At 36.2% G+C, this 21,632-nt stretch overlaps 1 protein-coding gene across 1 annotated transcript; it reads left to right on the forward strand.

Moving 5' to 3' along the window:
• The first annotated feature begins 974 nt into the window (after positions 1–974).
• LOC145589434 (large ribosomal subunit protein bL9c) lies at positions 975–5,241 on the forward strand. Its single transcript, XM_081645998.1, has 7 exons — positions 975–1,203; positions 1,367–1,494; positions 2,859–2,904; positions 3,385–3,482; positions 3,580–3,627; positions 4,578–4,757; positions 5,094–5,241. Exons 1-6 carry the CDS (start codon positions 1,054–1,056, stop codon positions 4,696–4,698), a joined length of 591 nt encoding a protein of 196 aa, XP_081502124.1. The 5' UTR covers positions 975–1,053; the 3' UTR covers positions 4,699–4,757; positions 5,094–5,241.
• The last annotated feature ends 16,391 nt before the right edge of the window (positions 5,242–21,632 follow it).

Below are 21,632 nucleotides of genomic sequence, written 5' to 3' on the forward strand. Positions count from 1 at the left end.
ATCTAAACTAATCAGAACTTAACTGAACGTATTATAGTTATAATTAAAACATGAATAACCGCAATGTAAAAGAAGTGAAGTGGAAGAGATAGGCGGTGGTGGGTCGGAAGACCACGACGGTGGGTAGTGGCTGATTTTGGGAAGAAGGGTAGTTGAGTGGTGGAAGAGAGAGAAAGTAAGGAAGAGTGATGAGAGAGTGAAGGGGATGACGGTTATAAATATTTTTTTTTTGGGTATAAAAAAGGGTCAAGTTAAACTACTACATTCTCCGTCTCATAATATTTGTGATATCAGACTTTTTTTCACTATTCAAGTATTAGCTTTGATCATAATTTTTTTTTACTAACATAATAAAAACCTATATTATCATAAAATATGTTGTTAGATAAGGTATTAATATAAAGTTTCGTAATAATAATTTTAAAATAATTTTCATTAGGGGATTTCTCCTGTGTGGCAGACCACACCGTGTGACCGAGGTTATTCGAGCTACTCAATCAGGGGTTACTTGAGTTATTCTTGATCGAGTAACCCCTGACCGAACCCTTTAATTAACCCCTGACCGAGTAACTCGAGTAACCCCTAACCGAACCCCTTAAGTAGTCCCTAACCGAGTAACTCAGGTAGCCCCTTCGACACGGTGTGGCCAACCACATATAAAAATTTGTTTTTTTTATTAATATTTAAATTAATTATATTAAAATAAAGTCAAATTAGTATATTGACAAGTGTATTAATTGTGTCAGATGTTCTAGGATAAAGAAAGTAATAATGTTGGTGTTTTGAAAGTCGATTCTAGTATATTCTAAAATTGGGAGAAAAGATTTAACCAACGGAGCTAGTAAGTAAATTGCGGGTGTGTGTAGACAGTGTAGTTATCATTATTCATTAATGCGAGAGGAGGGTGTTAGTGAGTAAAATGCGGGTGTTGTTTAGCTTTATAAAACCGAAGATAAGGTCTCTTAACTTTCAAAAGGGATAGAAGCTGAGGAATAGGAGGCAGTGTGGAGTAGTGGTAGACTGGTGGTGGGAATAACAAAAAAGTTTGCAACAATGGCATCAACAACCTCAAGTGTTTCTCTGTCATGGAGCAATTCTTTCCAGAGTTTTGCAGGAGCCATTAACGAACCTCAGAAATTCCCAGAAAATGGAAGAGTGATTCTCCCAATTGTGGCACAAAAGAAAACCAAGAAGATTCGCAAGGTGATTGAACTTCTTTTTCTATATTTCCATTTCAATTATTAGTTTTTTTAGTTGAATATATCATAGTTTTGATTTATGCGTATAATTTTTTTGTAAAAATTGAAATTGGGTGTGGATAATTTTGATAAATATGACTTTATTTTATGCGGGGTTTTGGGTGTAGATAATTTTGAAGGAAGATATACCAGATTTGGGGAAAAAGGGGCAGCTTTTGGATGTAAGAGCTGGTTTTTACAGGAATTTCTTGCTGCCTTTGGGAAAAGCTCAGGTTGTCACCTCATCGCTGATTAAGTAAGTGTTTTTACTCTGAATTTCTTACCATTTGAATTACTGGCATTTTGCTTCATTTTACTCCATCATTTGGATAAAATAAAAAATAAAAAATAAAAAAAATCCATGCTACCAATATACTATGCTCAATATTTTGCACCAAAAAAAAAATATACTATGTTCAATATTTAGATGATTTTGTTGTGCTACTATTTCGGGCCTCGAATGATGAGGTGTTTTTATGCATAGGGAGAAATAGCTCATCCTTGTATGTGTTGTTGATGAATTCTGGGAGCATTGGGCAGCTTGTTATGGTTATTGGGTTTAAATGTTAGTGTAATGCTCCTTGGGATTTTATCATCCTCAGTAGCTCTACATCTTTGTGGCCTTAGTAATCTGGTTTACATTTTTGGTTCTGTGAAATCTATTCTGTATTATGGAGTACAATATAAAGAGATTTTCATTGAGTCTGCTAAATTCTTGTTTGGGAAAATGTGGTGGTTCTAAATCCATCCTGTATTTGGGAGTCTGGTGTTATACTCGTGAATTCGTGATAACATGTTTGTCTACCACCTCTAATTTTTTTCTATTAAGTTCATCAACATACAAGTGACTAGTTACTACGGAGTAGTAAAATACAAGTGTGGCAAAATTAAGGAGATGAAAAATGAACTATGCAGGTCTATGACTTAAATTGATGACTATAAATCTTAGGAAATCTGTTTTTTTAATGAATTCTATGAAATTCTATTAACTCTCATGTTTTCTTTCAGGCTTCTTTTTTTGGTCTCTTATTCTATTCAGTTCTGTAACCAATGAAAATCAGTACATAGGTTTGCGTAGCCTAGTAAATGTAGAATCGCACTCTCTTAAACCAATAGAGGGCACTAATTATTCCTAAGTATGAAAACTTGGTGAGAAAATTTGATGTTTCTTATAATGACAGTTGTCATATAGGACAAAGCGAGTCGTAAGTTGGGTGCAGTAAGGTAGTTCTTGCATTTTTTTTTTTTGCTTTCTTGTCAGTTATGCACTGAATAGTCCCCTCTGGGAGTGGGGAAGAGGTTGTTGTGGTGCTGGAATTCAATCCTTCTTGTACATGGGAATGTAACACTTAGTTTGAGAAGGGCGCAAGAAGGAAACTACTTTTGTTAACATCTTCTCCTATGTTTATGGAGATTTTTAAAACAGTAAATTTGGTGGGTTCTATGATCTAGAGGACAACGTGAAGGGAGATATTAGGATCTCTGCATCAGTACTACATAAATCTTGATGCTTTGAGGAATATTCAGCTACATTTTCTTTTTTCATTTTAACATGTTACTAAAACATTACTTTTAGCCTACGATGGAACATATTTATACTGTTTGCTTTTGTTGCTGAAGGGAGATGAAGATGGAGGAGGAGAGAATTGAAGCTGAGAAGAGAAGGGTGAGTATAATTGTTCTTAGTAACATGTGTTATTGTTGTTATCAACTGTCTGCATTATAACGTCTGTGTAACAGACCTCTTCGTATCTTCGTTGCTTTCGTTTAAGGTGTACCTGGATTGTTCATTTTGATAATTGATTATTTACCACCCATAGAAGAATAGATATCAATGTTAGTAGATACAAACGCAGCTTCACTGTTCAATGTTCATGGTACCCAAAATGCTTTATAATGGCTTGTATTTGTTTGCTATTTGGAACTAATTGGCTGGCATTTCTCTGTTTGGAGGTTTTTGTTTTGGTTGCTCATTTTTGCTTTTCAAGTATCTGTTCTTGTTCTTTTTTAAACGGTTTGCTGGACTTTAGTGGACTACTATGTGCTATATCATCTGAACAAAGAGGGGCATTTGCATTAAGGCTTGATTTAAAAATTGCCTCTTCATGACAATAATTCAATAGTCTTATTTGAAAATCTTTGCTAGGTAAAAGAAGAAGCACAGCAGCTAGCTCGTTTGTTTGAAACTGTTGGAGCTTTCAAGGTTAAACGCAAAGGTGGTAAAGGAAAACAAATATTTGGAAGGTAACAGGAACCACATATAATGTTCTTGCCTTGCCTTGCCTTCTTTGCTCTGATCTGTCACTTATTTACGAATCTGATTTTTCTGTGGTTCTGGCAGTGTGACTGCTCAAGATCTTGTTGACATTATTAAGGCACAGCTTCAAAGGTAACATTACTGTCATAATTACCGACATCCTCGTCACTAATAAATTCTGTGATAATGAATATTGAAGCCAAAATTTACACTAACTGTCTTAGCAGACCATTCTAATGAAGTGTTTTTAACCATTTTCAAAGTAAGTAAACATCTAACTAGGTTGGGTTAACAGAATGACTTATTGAAGTTTAAATTTCTTCAATGTTGATCAAGCTAATCCTTATGTTGGTTTTATACGTGTGTGTCTCAACATTTTATATAAGCTTGATTCCTTGATCGTATTGGAGGAGTTTAAATCCCGATAATAAACAGATATGGTTAATTGTCCCCCACCCCCACCAAAACAAAAGAAGAAAAAGAAGGGAAGTAGAGCCTCAAGCTTGTAGTCATCTCGTGTGTTGTTCTAACTAAATGATAACCTTATGCAAAGGCGCTACCTGCATAAGCTTAGCTAGTTTTGTTGCTGGTGTGAGAAACCCAGCTTATTCTAGCATGGAATTGTGGAGAATAATGGACTTGTGAATGGGAAGCCTGAGGGCAGAATCAGTGAGGCGGGGTTTCGGGGAGAAAATGTGATTTGCCATTTTGCCAATGCAGTCCCATTCCCTAATTTTTTTTCCTGATGAAGAGGCTATAAGTGGGCCTTTAATAGAATCCTGACTCTGGACCTTAATGATGAAATGTTTAATCCCTCTCATTGATGTATGCATTAGAGAGTTTATACGTTCTCAGGATCTCAAACACACCCCCCCCCCCCCCCCCCCCTCCCCTCATGTAAAATACTTCGTATTGTTTTGAGGGTATCAATGGGGGTATGCTTAAATTTGGAACCTGGTGGTCAATGTATCTCACATTCAGTATTTATAGTGGTATGACCAGAATATTATGAGGTTTGTAGGTTTACGAAAACATTTAATTTTTTTTTTTTTTTTTTTTTTTTTTTTTTTTTTTTTTTTCAGGGATGTGGATAAAAAAATTGTTTTCCTCCCTGAGATCAGAGAAACTGGGGAGTATATAGCAGAATTGAAGCTGCACCCAGAAGTTACTGCTCAGATCCGTGTGACTGTGTTTGCCAACTAACATAAAGTTGCCTGCGGAGTATTGTATCAGACAACCTTGCGTTTTGATTTCATTCCAAGGTAAGCAAACCATCTGGATTTCTTATGAAGAAAAGGTTACTATATTTTAGCTGTTTAAAGTTCAGATGACTGCTATAAAGTGTTCTGTTTAGCAAACTTGATAAAACAGCATAAGCTTCTTTTATACAAAAAGCTTAATCAAATTATGACTGTACAGCTCAATAGTCAAGATTACTATCTGGAAGTACAAAACCAAAAATTCATCTTGCTTTTGCTGTAAAAGGCTTTTTCACGGGTCTATACCCATGCAGTGTGTCGTCTTTACATGGTTTTCATGTTTATCTTCAGATCATTTGCTCACATATGAATGTTTATATTTTGTTTGGTCATTTGCAGGAGGGATACAGCTGTTGTTTCAAACTGTAGATGCTCATATAATGCACCAAGCATTGTAACTTGTATGTGTTTAGATCCTTTAGCATAGTCAATTCTGTTGTTCTGTTACTCCTCTTTTTCCATAATAATATATTTTTCTTTTTCTGTATGTTCATGCTCTTTACTTACCATTTGCTGCAAAATTTTACATTCTATTGGCTTTTCAAAGATAAATTTTTTGAAACATGACATGTATTATTAGCTACAATTCCTACAAATATTTCTATAGAGCTAGTAACCCACTTTTAGGCTGTATTCAGAAGTCTATGGTGAAAGTCTTTTATTTGTAAAAGGATAATGCAAATACTCCCTCCGTTTCAAGTTACTCGCAACAAACATAGTGATTGCGGACTCTTAGGCAAAAGATTGTAAGTGGATTAATTAAAGAAAGGGGTATGTAATTAAAGAGTGAGAAAGTGGAGGGAGAGTTTGTGGTTCCAATTATTTTGGTGGAAACATGTGATTATTTTTTTGGTGGGTCTTCTACAAATCTGATTCATACACCCCTATTCATTCATAACTAGTTTTTGGGAATAGGGGGGGGGGGGGGGGGGAATTCGAAATCCACCATTAGTTACAAACCACAACCATCAAGTAATTGTTCCAAAAATTACAAAAACCATCATCAACACTAATTATCCTAATTCCTAATTGCTGAGTTAGTTGCAGTAGCTATTCTTTGTACAGAATTAGGCTCTACTTAAAGCTTTCAAAAAAAACCAGGCACCTCCACTTCATCACCTACCACTAGATGTGTTAAAAAAAAAAAAGGGACTCATGGAAGAAATCTTTGATGATTTTTTCGATATCAACCAAGTGTTGATGGAGCAAGACAGAGATATGGCAGCACAGAACAACACACAATCAGGGTCAGATTCAAACGAATCTACTTATCAGCAAAACAATGAAGGCAGTGATGTTGGGGACTCATAATTAGAATCAGAAGAAGAAAATCATAATGCAATCCATGGCATGCAAAGCAGAGAACTTTACATTGAAGAAAAAAGGCAGATTACTGTTTAATATGGAAGGGGACTCATTTCCAAGAGGCCTACTAACCTCATTAGCAATCAAGCACCATGTACACAAATCATTCAAAGAAATTAAAAAACAAATTCAGTTGGGGAATGTGGTTGATGTAAGGAGCAAGAAATTAGGCAAGACAGGACCCAAGCCCGAGGAATACTTAGATGAGTGGCTTATGTATGTCCCACTGTACAAGAGAACCACAAATAGGAGTTATGCTGCAGCACTGAAGGTTCCTCATGTTGTCATACATAAGTTAAAAAAAAGGGGGAGACTTAGGGCAGTTACAGCAACAAATCACCCTGCACTAAGTGATAATCACAAAGTGGCGAGGCTGAAATGGGTGCTTAATCATGTTAACCCTCTTCTTAGTGAGGGTGACCTTACTTTTATGGATTTGCAGCATTATATCCACATTGAGGTGAAGTGGTTCTATTTGAACCTAGAAAGAAGGACTTTTTACCTCACACCAAATGAAGAAACACCATATAGAGCACAGCAATCAAAGAGGTTTAAACTAAAGGCTATGTTTATGAGAATGATTGGGAAGCCACTGAATGATGAGCATGGTACAATGATTCACTCAAGGAATGTGAAGTATGAGATGGCCAAGAAGAAAAGCAAAAACAAAGATGAAGGCACTATGGAAACAAAAGCAATTCAAAGTGTGAACAGAGAACTATTAGAGACATGATATTACAGCACATCATTCCAACAATACATGCACAATGGCCAGCACAATTGTCAAAGAACATAATCATATAATGAGACAATGCTAGGCCTCATCAAATTCCAAGGGATGAGGAATTTTTGGCTGCCTTTAATATCCAATTTGTATTTCAGCCTGCCTAATCCCCTAACCTGAATGTGTGGATCTTGGTCTATTCAGGGTAATATAGTCAATACAATATCAATCATTCCCAAAGAATTTGGATGAACTTTTGGAAAAAGTTGCTGAGGTATTTAAGGTTTTTGATCCAACACTGAATAAGTATTCATGGATCACTCAAAAGCCATGCATGATAAAAATATTGGAAAAAAAAAGGTGGGAATAATTTCAACCCACCACACATGACAAAAGAAAGATAAGACAGTGAAGGGACTCTCCAAGAGATACTTGAAGTGGACAGTGAACTCATCACACAGTCTGGAACTACCTTAACACCCTATTTATTCCTACAACAGGAATTCAAGAAGACATACAGGAGATGGATGTGGATGCAGATTGATGCTCCAGGTTTGATGTCAACATCCTTTTGAAGTTCAAAATGAAGATGAAGATGCAAGTTTTTGTAAAGGAGATGCAGAACAAATACTTTTGTTTATCAAGATGCAAAAACCAAATTCTACACAAGATCACCGAGTGCCACACATAACCAGTAACACTTAAAGTTTTTTTTTCTTGTTTTTTATTTCTTGTTTTTTATTGGTTATGTGTATTTTAGTAAATAGGATAGGAACATTAGTAAGGCAGTCATTGTAGTGTAGAGTACATGACATAAGACTTATGTAAAGTGACAATATTTTGAATATGAAACAAACCAATTAACACATATGCTTGTTGCAGTATCACAGTCAAATAGGGAGCAATATCCATCAGATGGGATTGTCTTAAACATGGCAAACTCCCTACACAGGTTACCTCAACAATAACCTCTAATTGAAGGTGTTGGAGTCATCCCTTGGTAGGGAGTGCTATCAGATGAGTCCCTTCATCATGTGGACAAAGAATTATGGTATGATGCATGTTAGAAGAGGGACTCAATGCACCAACACTAAATAACCACAAGATAGGAATCGGGGACTCAATGCACCAACACAAAGCAACCACAAGATAAGGGACTCCACATGAGTACTCTGTTGCTCATAACATACCAACAATGAACCTCAACATCCATCTATATTCACAGAAGTTCACAACCCAAAACTAATTCCTCGGGATAGTAATAGAACACCAAGGGACTCAATCAGTGAACTCAACAACAACAACCAGCACAATAACCAAGCCAAATGACCTAAATCAACAACTAGATCCAAAGCAACAACAACAACACCAAAACAAATCCAAACCAACATGAGATAACACAGCAAAACAATTCCACCACACAGAACCAACCCAGGGTATAATAAGCCAAAGCACAAACACATACAATATAATAACAGATCAAATCACCACCCATAATGAGTATTTTGAAAAAATACAAAATTGAAGGATTACCAAGTGAACATATTAAACACATCATAAGCATTTTCAAAAAAACATAGGATAAGATTATAAAAATAAAAAAGATGGAGATAGGAATCGTTACGCTGCAAGATTAGTTACTGGGAGGGAAGTCATGAGGGTATTTTTCCCTCAAAAAAGCCATATAATCAGGGTCCTAGTTGCTGCAGTCCTCCGTGAACACAGATCGAACCTTTTTCTTCCCTCTAGAAGACCCTACAGCAGCGGAAGCCTTCAGGAAGTCAGGGAAAACTTTGGCAACGGGGACAGGGACTCAAGGACGTCCACCACAGCAAGAACTGGCTCACTCCCTCCGTGCTCCATCGGATCTAACTCCTCAGAAGGGTTTTCCTTCTCAGGAACCACTTCAGTTGACCCTTCTGTCAAAGTCAAAGGACCACCAGCCCTAGATCTGGACCAGATTGAGCCTCAGCAACCTTAGTTTTTGGTGGATCTACGCTCACAACATCATCTTCGTCCTCACTTGAACTGTTGGGACCAATTTTAGCCCCAATTTTTCCTCGGACATACCTAGAGAACGCAACAGAGCAGCGACGCACTGATTTCATGATTCCAGTTCCTCGCTGCGCTTTGTACAGTGAGAAGGGAGGGTCATTGTCCTCATTTTTTCGATCAAGGGACTCTTTTTCATTTGGGTGGGAACTCATTTTGGTTTTGTTTAGGGTTTAACAGAGAGAATCAGGGAGAGATGAAAGAGTGTATAGCAGAGAGAAGAGGGAATACGAAGGTAGATCTAGGGTTTATAAAGGAATTCTGGAGAATTCTCCAGAAGTTGTTCAAACTAGGCAACATATTCAAGAGGAATTGAATGCAGATCAATGAATGAGGTAGTTAGGGAGATCACTCTGATCTCCCTGATGAAATAAGTAGGAGAGGTTAATTTTTGGTGGGAGTGGTTAGATTAAGGTTCAACTAATTGTGTTTAAAAATTGTTAAAACACATTTAAAAAAAAAGTAAGGGCAATATGGACATTTTACACTTAAAAACTTACTAGAAAAGGAAAAAAAAACTTGCTACAAGTAATGTGAAACGTCCATTTTTAGTAATTGTTGCGAGTAACTTGAAACGGAGAGAGTATAAACTTCAAGTACACCATTAGTATATTGACGTCTCCCGCCCGTAGGATCAAAGGGTTCTGTTGCACATATTGGTTTTTCCTTTATCAAAATATACAGTCCTTTCAAGTTTCTCAGCATTTCTCTTAAAGATGGATTCCTCAAATATTTGCCACGAGGGTGGTCAACCTGTCTTATTGGCTTAATCCCCAAAGCTTAGATGAATGAGAGCTCAAATGCAATGCCACAATATTACTTTTGTATGAGAACCTAAGAATAGAGAAGCATTGATCCCAGAAATCTAATTGTTAGATAATATAAACTCCTTAGCTTGGAGTCGATTCCATTGATCTCAATATATAGGGTTACAAGTGTGAGTCCTAATCACGTTAGGAAATCTCAAAAGATAATTACACAATATATACAAAATATATCCAACGATAACAGAATACCTAGAATATTAATCCTATATTCTATCACACCCCCGCAGTCATAGCGGGAGGAGGACGTACGCTAAGACTGGACCTGAAATCCATAAAGAGTTGTCGGGGTAGGCCTTTCGTGAAAATGTCTGCAAACTGATACCGAGACGGAACGTGTAATACCCGTACATGCCCCAACGCCACCTTTTCTCGAACGAAATGAATGTCCATTTCGACATGCTTGGTGCGTTGGTGCTGTACGGGATTGTGAGATAGATAGATTGCACTGACATTATCACAATAAACAAGAGTAGCCTGCCGGAGAGGGCAATGTAGCTCTAAAAGAAGGTTGCGGAGCCAACACGCCTCAGAAACAACATTTGCGACGCCCCTGTATTCTGCCTCTGCACTTGATTTAGAGAGAGTATGCTGACGCTTAGATGACCAAGAAATGAGATTGTCACCCAAGAAACAACAGTAACCGGAAGTGGAGCGACGAGTGTCTGGACACCCGCCCCAATCTGCGTCAGTATATGTAATCAAGTTCTTTGGAGCCGAAGGATATAAATGTAACCCATGATCAATGGTACCCTGAATGTATCGCAGAATTCGTTTCAATGCATCATAATGAGCCACTCTGGGATCATGCATAAATAAACAAACCTGCTGAACTGCATAAGCTATATCAGGGCGAGTAAAAGTGAGGTACTATAAAGCACCTGCAAGACTGCGATAAAGTGTTGGATCATGAAACTGAGGTCCGGCATCTGCACTGAGTTTGGATTGAGTATCCACTGGAGTCTGCGCAGGTTTACAACTGCTCATACCTGCACGTTCAAGAATTTCCCGTGCATAATTTTGCTGTGACAGAAACAAAAATGATGGTGTACGTGTAACAGCAATACCCAAAAAATAATTCAATGGACCTAAATCAGTCATCGGAAACCCGTTTCGTAAGTGAGAAATAATACTCTCACGCAGTTTATCTGAGGAAGTAACCAACACAATATCGTCAACATATAGCAACAAATATGCCATATCATTCCCATGTCGGAAGATGAATAAAGAATTATCCATTTTTGCAATGACAAACCCCATCTGCAAAAGATAGTTAGCAAAACGCTGGTACCAAGCCCTTGGAGCTTGTTTGAGGCCATATAGAGCCTTGCGAAGTCTGCAAACATAGCCTGGATATCTCTTGTCAACAAACCCAGGGGGTTGATGCATATAAACACACTCATTCAACTCACCATGCAAAAAGGCATTTTTTACATCAAGTTGGTGAATAGACCACTTACGAGCCATAGCCAAACTCAACACCGTTCGAATAGTGGCCGGCTTAACAACCGGACTAAACGTTTCATCACAGTCAACACCTTCAATCTGAGACCTGCCATCACAAACTAAACGAGCTTTGTGTCTTTCAAGATCACCATTAGCTTTTAATTTATGACGAAATAACCACATACAATTTACAATGTTCACCCCCGTAGGCTTTGGAACCAAATCCCATGTCCCCGTTTCAATTAAAGCACTATATTCATCATGCATCGCGGCATTCCAATTTGGGTCGGAAAGAGCTTGCTTGTGATTTTTTGGAAGAGGGGATTGAATGACGGCGGATAAGCCATACTTAGGATTAGGCTTGACTATTCCGTGCTTAGACCGGGTTTGCATTTGAGGTGATAAAGGCGGAGGAGTGGTCGGAATAATCGGTGTGTGGCCTCGAAGAGGAGGGGGGGTGTAAATTTGTGATGTGGGTGTGGAGCGGACTGGGTCAGGTGAGGAAATGGGAGTGTTGGGCTGACTGGAGTGTTGTGGGCTAGGTGAAGGAGATGTGGGTGAAGTGGGCTGAAGAGTGGAGTTAGTGGTTTGGGTCGGCTGGGCTTCTGGATGGCCTGCTGGGAAACCAGCGGCTATTGGGCCATGGGGAAGCAGAGGGGGCCGCAGCCCACTTGTGGCTTGTGGTGTAACGCCACAAGGCCCTTGTGGAGTGGGCTGTGTGTTGGGTTTTGAGGTATGGCGCACCAAATTTTGGTGTTGCAAAATAGGAGATGGATCATCCAAGGAAAGAAAATGATAATTATTAGATTGAAAATTGATGATATTTTTAAATGGAAGAGTAGTTTCATCAAAGACAACATGTCGGGAAATTATGATTTTATTAGTGTTTATGTCCATACACCTATATCCTCGGTGATCGGATGGGTAGCCTAGGAACACACATGGGGTTGAACGAGGGGCAAGCTTATGCGGCATGGTGGCCGATAGGTTTGGGAAACATAGACACCCAAAGACTCTAAGATGAGTATAAGACGGAACTATCCCAAATAAAGCTTGAGCCGGAGTGATTTGATTGATTGGTTTGGTAGGAAGAATATTTAATAAATAAGTTGCCGTTTCTATGGCATGATGCCAAAAAGACGGAGGAAGAGAGGCATGAAACAATAAAGTACGCTTAACATTGTTAATAGTACGAATCATGCGTTCGGCTTTGCCATTTTGTGAAGAAGTGTGTGGACAAGCAAAACGAAAAACCATTCCATTTTTGACACAAAATAATTTGAACGGGTCATTATCAAACTCACGACCATGATCACTTTGAAAGGATTTTATGGGACGTTCAAATTGAGTTAGAACATATTGTCGAAAATTAAGAAAGGTTTGATAGGCTTGAGACTTATACACAAGAGGAATGGTCCACACATAGTGAGTAAAATCGTCCAAAAGCACTAAATAATATTTGTGACCTTTTTCACTACGGATAGGAGAAGTCCACAAATCAGCATGAATTATATCAAAAGCAGAAGAAGTAGTGCTATTGGAATTATGAAAAGGCAAACGAGTATTTTTTCCTAATTGACAACCTACGCAAAGAGTGGAGTCAAGCTCCTTATTACAATCAATCAAATTTCTACTCCTAAGAAAATTAAAAGATGGTGCCCCGGGATGTCCTAAGCGGTTGTGCCATGTGGTTGGAGACAAAGCTGTGAGAGAGGTGGCTAGACAGGTTGATGGTGCTGTGGTCACTGGATAAAGGTCCCCGGTACTATTGCATCTGGTTATTAGTTTCCCCGTTCGAAGATCCTTCACAGAAAAACCATTGGGATCAAACTCTATAGAGACAGAATTATCAGAAGTAAATTTTCTAACAGAAATTAAGTTTTTGATAATTTGAGGAGCTAAATAAACATCACGTAAGGTAAGAGATTTATTTGCAATAGTAGAATGACCGTAACCCGTAATTGGAATGCGTTGACCATTACCCACTTGAATAAAATTATTAGTGCTTAAATTAAAAAGGGGTAAGAGATTACCGGCATTGTTAGTCATGTGAGAAGTGGCCCCGGAGTCCATGTACCAAGACGGATCATAGTTTTGAAGGCTCATTGTTGCAAAAGAATTTCCGAGCTCGGTTGGAGTCATTGTAGACCCGTACTCCGAACCTTGTGACTGATAGGGCTGCTGCTGCGAATATGGCCCAGAAAAATAGGCCTGATGGGGTCGGCTTTGCTGTTGGGCCACGAACCCAGGTCTTGAAGGTGCCCATTGCTGCTGTGGGTATGGGCTGGGTGCAAAGCCCCACTGTGAAGCTTGCTGTTGGGCCTGGTTATTACCAGCCCAAGGTGAATTACCCCAAGACGGAGCCCCCTGCTGCTGCTGCTGTGGTTGGGGTTGCTGCTGCTGTTGAGTCGTTCCCCGGCCACGGCCTCTGCCCCGGCCACGGCCGCGGCCCTTGCTCCGACCACCGGCGCCACTACCCCTGCCGGCCGTCGAGTTTTGCTGCTGGGCTGGGGTTGCGGTGTTAGTTCCTGAAGAAGCCGTGTTGGAGGTCTGAGTCACAAAAGATGAAGCTTGAGCAGTGGTGTCATTAGCACGTCTCGATTCCTCAAGTAACAAGCGAGAACGAGCAACTTCGAATGAAGGAAGAGGGTCAGTTTGCTGTATCATAGCAGCAACCGTATCAAAATCAGTGTTGACGAGTCCCGAGACCAATCGAATAACCAATTTTTGCTCCGACACCGGTTGATCAACATTGGCTAGTTGATCTTTTAAATTCTTCAATTCACGGCAATAAGAAGAAATATCTGAAAAATTTGAGAGATGTAAGGCATTGAACTGATTTTCAAGATAGACGGCTCTAGTAGTTTTATTGTCTTGAAAAATCGCCTTAAGCTTGTCCCAAATTTGTTGAGCCGTAGCTCCTTTTTCTATAACTGTTTCTAGCAAATCCTTGGAGATTGTGCTATAAATCCAGTTCTTGACAATGGAGTCAAGTCGTTTCCACATCTCATCCGATATATCCGTCGGTTTAGTTGTTTTAGGGTCAATATGATCAAGAACATTATAGGCATGTGTGTGACACTCAAATAATTCAACCCAATTGGAATATTGGACTTTCTCTCGATCAAGAATAAGTGGAAATACATTCTTGATGTTATTAACACCTAAAGCAGGATGATAATCAGAGGAAGAAGAGGAAGAGGGGATTTCGTCATCTTTGGCCATGGGATTAGTGGCAGGAAGTAGGCAGGCACACCAAACTTAAAACAAAAGAATATAACTGAGAAAAGGAATTAATTGTTAAATGGATCAATTAATGGCGGTGGAAAAGAGCCTGCAAAAGCACTAATGAATAACTTTCCGTGGAAAGAGGACAAAGATGGCTGCTAAAAAAAATAATAAAATTGCGGAAGCTAGATCGTAACCTAAAGCTCTGATACCATGTTAGATAATATAAACTCCTTAGCTTGGAGTCGATTCCATTGATCTCAATATATAGGGTTACAAGTGTGAGTCCTAATCACGTTAGGAAATCTCAAAAGATAATTACACAATATATACAAAATATATCCAACGATAACAGAATACCTAGAATATTAATCCTATATTCTATCACTAATCACTACTTATTCGTTACTACCTTCAGACTGTGCATCAAATGTTTCACCGGCACCCAACATGAATACATGATCCCAAATTCTTTTAAGCATACTAAGGCTATGTTAAATTCATCTAATATGAACTAATTTTTGTGATATGCTCTGATTTCATGATTTGAATAAATTTAAATTTTAAAATAACAATTGAGATGTTAAATTTGTATTAATGTGTACTTTCAAAATACATTTTTTTTTAAATAAGTTTATGTATTGCAAAATCTAAGATGTTAAGCGATAAATGAACATAAATACAACTATGTGGTTTGATCTGATATGATCATTTGTGAAATAAGCAATTTTTTTGGCTTAAATAAGTTTAAGTGAACATACGAAGTGTTAGTATACTGCTCCTCTCTGTAAATGTTGAGAATTCTGTAAAATCTTTCTGTAAATATATTACAGAGTGCTTTTCTTTTTCCTCTTAGCTATTCCAACTTTCTCAGGACTAGAGTTTATGGTTTACCTTTTTCTTTAGTTAATAATAATAATATTAATGATGATAATAATAATTATTATTTTGTTTTACTTACAAACTTTATTTAGTTTTAGTTGCACACTTACACATACCTTAAGCTTTAATGAAATTCCAAGCAACCGAAATATACGAAAAGGGTCATCATTGTTAAACTATGCCTACATTTTTTTTTAATCTGAGATAATGCTTGGCACTAGATTTTAAAGTAGAGAGATAAGTAGTTTAATTGGGTACAACCACTAATTTACCACCATTTTTTTGTGTTTGGTGGAGTGTTTAGGTACACCCTAGTGTTTTAACTAGTGTGTGTATGGAAAGCTAAATCAAAGTATGTCTTGACTCGAGTGGTTTGAGTTAGTAATTTTTAATTTTTATTCTCGATTAATAAATACTGAAAATAAATTTACTTATAAGAGCTACTTCAACCACTTGTTTAATCGAATATCATTTGTACGATTCACTAAAATCAAACTACTATTGCTATAGATTTTCGTAAAATGTATTATGTCAAAGATGAACATACATGGTTCCCTCTAGGTTTTCTCCTTGGGAGGGTTTTTTGGTCCCCTCTAGGGTTTCTCCCTTGGGAGGGTTTTTCTAGCCTCCATTGCTAGATTTTTCTTCTTTTTTTTGAAGGTTTTCCTTCAATCTTCTCCTTCTCTCTCTTTCTCTTCCATCTCTTTTCTTCTGATTTTAATTGTAAATTTTTGTAGGGGCTTCCATCGGTATTTTTACCGGTGGTAAGCCCCAAAAAACTTTTTAATTGCTTTCAATAAAAGATCACATCTTTATGATGGAGTTTGATCTACTATTAGGTTTAATTTATTTGTTTGTTCGTCTGTCAAAGTTTGAAGATTTAGGGTTTCACAATCTCCAAAAGTTTCTAGAAGGCCATATGAGTTTTTTCACCCAAACAACTATTCATATGTGGATCTCAAGCCGAATTAGTGCTAACTCACAGATTGTATTGCTTCAGATGAAGATTTTTATAAAGGCGATCGTTGATCAAATTTGCGATGTAACTAGTTCTAAGGTGAATTGTATTTGTATTGGAATTTTAGATTTCCTCGGAATTGTTTGTAAGTGCCGTTTGGCTATCTTTCATTAATGAAATCCTTTCTCTTCTTGTCAAAAAAAAAAAAAAAAGATGAACATACATACTTAAATTATGCTATTTTTTTCCCTATATATAGTAGGGGATGGAGGAGGAAGATTTTTGTCGCTGACTATGAAATAATTACTTTTGGTTCATATAGCTGACTCCACTTATGAAATTAAGGCTTTGATCGATTGATTGGTTGTAAGGGATTTATCATGCCTGACCCAATAAAAGAAATATGTAAATTTCATAAGCAGCCTTTTTCACTCTAGACCATGAAGTTCCTGAGAACACTAGAACACTTGAACACTAACAAAGCAAGCAAAAGTCATAACTAATATTATTATTTTTTTTGACAGATATTATATTTTGTTACTGTACCATCATGCAAAAGTATTTGTTTTCATATTTTAACCTTCCCATTGACAATTTTGATTAGGACTTGTACGTATTTATTATTATACACCCAAGTATGCACCTACTATTTGATAATTTTGATTATCCCAAAACAGATTTAAGCTCAGTCTCTTCTTAATTTGACAGAGCATTGAGCGTGCACCTTCGTATGTCATGTCACTCGTCTATATTATACATGTTGGACATGGATATGTGTTCAAGTGTCTGACTTGTCTAAATTGTGAAAAAAATTCATGATTTTAGTCCAAAATTAAGTGTCAGAGTGTCGAGATACAATATAGATAATTAAGAGGTAAAATGAAGAGTTTATGTAACATAGGTATGTATTACACACTTGTTAGCTCATTGCTAGTGTACAACACATTGTATAAAATTAAGGTATGCTATTCAAATTTGGGTTTCCATGTTAAACAACGTGTCCAAATGTTTGACTCGACTAGTTTGTGAAACTTTTTCCTATGTTCGAGTATTGAGGATTTGACACGAATATTTAAAGTGAAATGAAGAGTTTAAGTAGAGCATATTATTAAGGTCATAAGATGCACACTAAAATACATCACAAAATCAAACATAACGTCACCTGAGGCAGAGGGGGTAGCAAGGGATTTACTCATTGAGGAGGTAGTTCGCTTTTGTATGTATCGAAAGTTGATCACCTAATCGGCTAACCGTATACTTGAAAGCTAGGCTATCTAGTAGACACCCGCGTTCTACAAATGGCGGAGAATCCGGTTTACACGAGTGAAGATGAAAAAATTAGTTGATGAATGACTTGTGTTTTGAGTCTTTTCACAACCACCAAACTAACAAACAAACCCACCTCATATTTATGTACATTGTCGTTGGGGTATTTCAGGAACATATATGTCTTCATCCTTAAGTAGTTGACACTTTTTTGGAAGACTTTTTTTTTGGTGTTTTTGGCAAAATTTTGTTCATTTTTCAAAGAGGGAGTTGAGTCTAGCATTACACTTTTTCTTCACACTTAATCTGCTTCACTTCTCACCTTGAGCACCTTTTGAATGGAAAAACTAGTTATTGGTCGGGTCTTGGTGATGTAAGTCGTTGCGCATATATATATATATATATATATATATATATTATTAAGTTATATTTTGTATTTTTTTTTTTATAAAGAGTAAATTTTATTTTATAGTTCGACATTAAAATTATTTGCATTGGATGGCGTGTGAGATGCAAGTCAGAAGAACAACTTAATTTAGAGTGTATAAACATTACGAAGAAAGTTAACATTTTCTTTGTATTGACTTCTTATTAGATGGCTAATAGTTAGTAAAATAGCCTCGCTCTTGAATTAAGGTAAGACATGCCACCCTCATCAAGAAACTTGCTGTTTTTAGTAAGTTTACAAACAAGCTACAGCTGTGCTCTTCAGTTTAGATCGTAGATGTCATGCCATATTTTGTATGATGTCCATTGTACATTTGAAGTTTAAATTCTAAACAAAACAAATTTGAAACGTTTTTTAATTTTTAATTTTTAACTTTTATATTGTCAATAGCATTGAAACTTTTAAATTCAATAACGTAACTCATTTTTACCACATGACTGAATAATGGACGTTAAAAAATTAAAACACCTCATTTATTCTGTAGAATAATTGATTTACTTGTATTTTTCTAAGTTTAATCCGTTTTCTCAACTTAATTGAAATATTTAATACATTCATTGGTCGGCAGTTGGTGTGTTTCTAGACCAAAGAATTAAATTTTACTAAAATGAATTATTTAGCCCATTAAATTATTAGTTTAATTAGTAGCAGTAACAATATTCTTTCAGCATTAACTAAGGAGAGAGTATTGACTTAAGGCATGTTTAGTTTTTTTTTTACAAAAAACTTAAGGCATGTTTAGTTGTTTACTAATTCATTGAACTATTATGAAAGTGTCATATTGAGTATTGACTGAATATTTGTGCCTAGTGTTCAAAGTGACGAAATTGTGACAATTACTGAAAAGAAAAAACAACTCTATCTCTCGCCGTTGTTACATGTGTCTAACTAATTTTCTTTTAACTCTTTTCTCGATCATTACATAACCTTTTTAAATAGTGTATCGTGTTTTCTCTTATATTGCAATGATAAAAGAACGGAGAAAAAATCATTAACTAACAAGAATGTTATTTGCTGTGGTTTGAACTTCGAGTCTTAGACTCTTAAGTGAAAGGATGATTATTATGTGTTTCCTAATCATTACACACTACTTTTCTTGAGTAAAAATGATGCGTATTTCTTGCAATTAGTGATTTGGTTATACTACTAGAAAGCTCCACTAACTCAAACAAGATCTTGTGCTCTAAATTTTCAAGCTTGACTCAACTTGAGCATAAGAGCATGAGTCATGATTTGATCTCCAACCCTTTTTTTTAAGAGATACCATCATATTGAAAAGTACTTCCTACTGTTTTTCTTATTTCTATTTATTCTCATTAATCAAATCTCGTTTATTTTATTCAATCAATATATTATTCGAGGCAACTGAAGAGCTTTCGAATTTATCTCTAGTTCTCTACTCACATAACTCAATCAGCTTGTTTAAGTCTCACGATCATCAAGCCATGCTCAAATTATAGTAAAGCTTAGCTTGAAAGTGTACATATACTAGTTAGCTAGACTCATTATCACTCCTACAATTCACAATCATATCTCAAATGTTGTTAGCTAACTTTAGTCATTATTGAGTGTTTATTATTAAGTGATAGTGGAAACCCACTATCTTGCTAATATCATACAAGTACAAAATGAGCTAACAGTGAGACAATCTCAAAAAAATTAAATTGACTTGGTTAATACTACCTGTTATATGCTTATGAAGTGTTCCAAAGATTGTGCCTAGATCATGACTTCTATGTACAAGCCAAGTAAAAGGACAGATTCCAAGTCTCTTTTGCTTAATTGGGAGGCCATAAATTATACTTTGAAACAAATTAAAGCATCTTAAACAATTACCAATTCAATGATTAGAGGTATGATCGATGATCACTTCTTCACGACTTTTTTAATTAATTAAAATAATATTAAAATAATGAAACAAAAAAATAATAATAGTAACAAAAAGGGGCCTCTTTTTTTTCCAACTACTTTAATTGCATTGTAGTAATGTAAAGGGTATTAGTTATGATAAATGCTTAAATTGTCAATGGCCCGCCCATATTTGGACATCTCACGCAACAACGTGCCCACATGCTTTCTATACCTTGCCAGCATTCACTTGAAAACGTGCACATAACAAACACTTTTTGTGCTTCACCCTAGTGACTGTGTCACTCACTTAACTCCTCCCCTCTCCTCACTTGATTTCCTTCGCGTTTCAATTTCTCCCTGTACATTATATTCTCGGGTGTACCTCTTACAAAAATATTTTACAGAAAAATAAAATCTTATAAATCGCTATTTTTAGATACAATCAAGTGTATAATAGATCAGCTGGCTTGATGTGTGCATGTATTACTAGATGGTCGGACCAAGTTTCCTTGGCTTGGCTATTAATGAGATGCATGTGCAAAATTGTGGTGAGAGAACTAAGAAGTACGTACAATAGCGTGGTTTATGATAGATAAGAATATTTAACTAAAAATTTGATGATTGATTATTCCAAATTCCAAATAATTGGTTAATGCAATAATTAGTTTAGTGAGGTGATCAAGCCAAGTTGGATTGCGGGTTTAAATTCTTTAAAACCGGCCTCTATCTCATGACAACTAATATTTGTGGTGGGGAACATGGGAGATGCCCATTTGTTAGTACTAGTATATACTGCATGTCCTAAAATGATGTCACTGTATTTTTCTGTTATATTATTTATAGAGGTATTGCTAAGTTGAGGATAAGGACTTTGAGGCAGTTGCAACTTCATATTATAAAAATAATGAAAATTTTTAAAAAAATATAGAAAGTGAACAATGATATTTTGTTTTTGGATTTTCTTCTTTTTAATTTTGGATAAGAAATTAAATCTTATCTACAATATATGAAAAACTTTTAACTTGGCTATGTTGTTATCAAACAATTAAAATGAATTAGTCATTATTTACATACAGCTAATTGGGTATATAAAAGAGGTTTTCTCTCATACAAAAATATGTAAAGAAGTCGATCAACGAACAAATTAGATTGGTGTAACATAAAGAATCCTTGACAATTTCTTGGATTTATTACTTGATTGATATATTTATCTAAGCCAATCATAAGGAGATTAGTGTTATTAAGAAATTAGTGAAACTTAAAAGGAGCACTCTAACAAGTTGAATGCCGAGGGCTTTTAAAAAAGAGCACTCTATAGCAAGTAGATTGCCAAGGCTTTTAAAATCAACACTTTCTTGTCATCTTTTACACTGCTAGTTATTCCGTGCAAAATACATGTTCTTAATCATATAAGACTATCTCACAATAATAAAACTTACGTCGGTTGGCTAAAAATTCAAGTAAAATTGGGATTAAACATGTGGCTTACTAGCTAATTATTATTGATTCCCAAACAATTTTTTACTTAAATTTTAAGTCTTTCTCTTAATAATATTTATATGAGATATACATTTTCAACTTCCTACCACATCATGGAGTGCTACTACATGCAATTGCTTGATTGTACAAAACTATTAGAATTAACCCTTAATTAATTATATTGACTAAATTGTTAATTACATTCCATTCTTTAGTCTTCCCCTGGCCTACATATATAAATACTAATCAACTAGCTTAATGAGAAAATGGGGATAGATGGAATTTTTTTAATTTTTAATTTTTTTTTTTCATAGGGGCTTAAATTAATTAAGAAGAGAATTGAATGATAACTACG

This window comes from Chenopodium album, chromosome 17 (genome assembly GCF_948465745.1).
Source record: "Chenopodium album chromosome 17, dcCheAlbu1.1, whole genome shotgun sequence".
Lineage (NCBI taxonomy): Eukaryota > Viridiplantae > Streptophyta > Magnoliopsida > Caryophyllales > Amaranthaceae > Chenopodium > Chenopodium album.

Excerpts from the sequence above, each read along its gene's own strand:
- LOC145589434 (XM_081645998.1), top strand. The coding sequence starts at position 1,054 with ATGGCATCAACAACCTCAAGTGTTTCTCTGTCATGGAGCAATTCTTTC. Across the intron at positions 3,483-3,579 it reads GGAAAACAAATATTTGGAAG|TGTGACTGCTCAAGATCTTG; the intron begins GTAACAGGAACC and ends TGGTTCTGGCAG. Across the intron at positions 3,628-4,577 it reads ATTAAGGCACAGCTTCAAAG|GGATGTGGATAAAAAAATTG; the intron begins GTAACATTACTG and ends TTTTTTTTTCAG.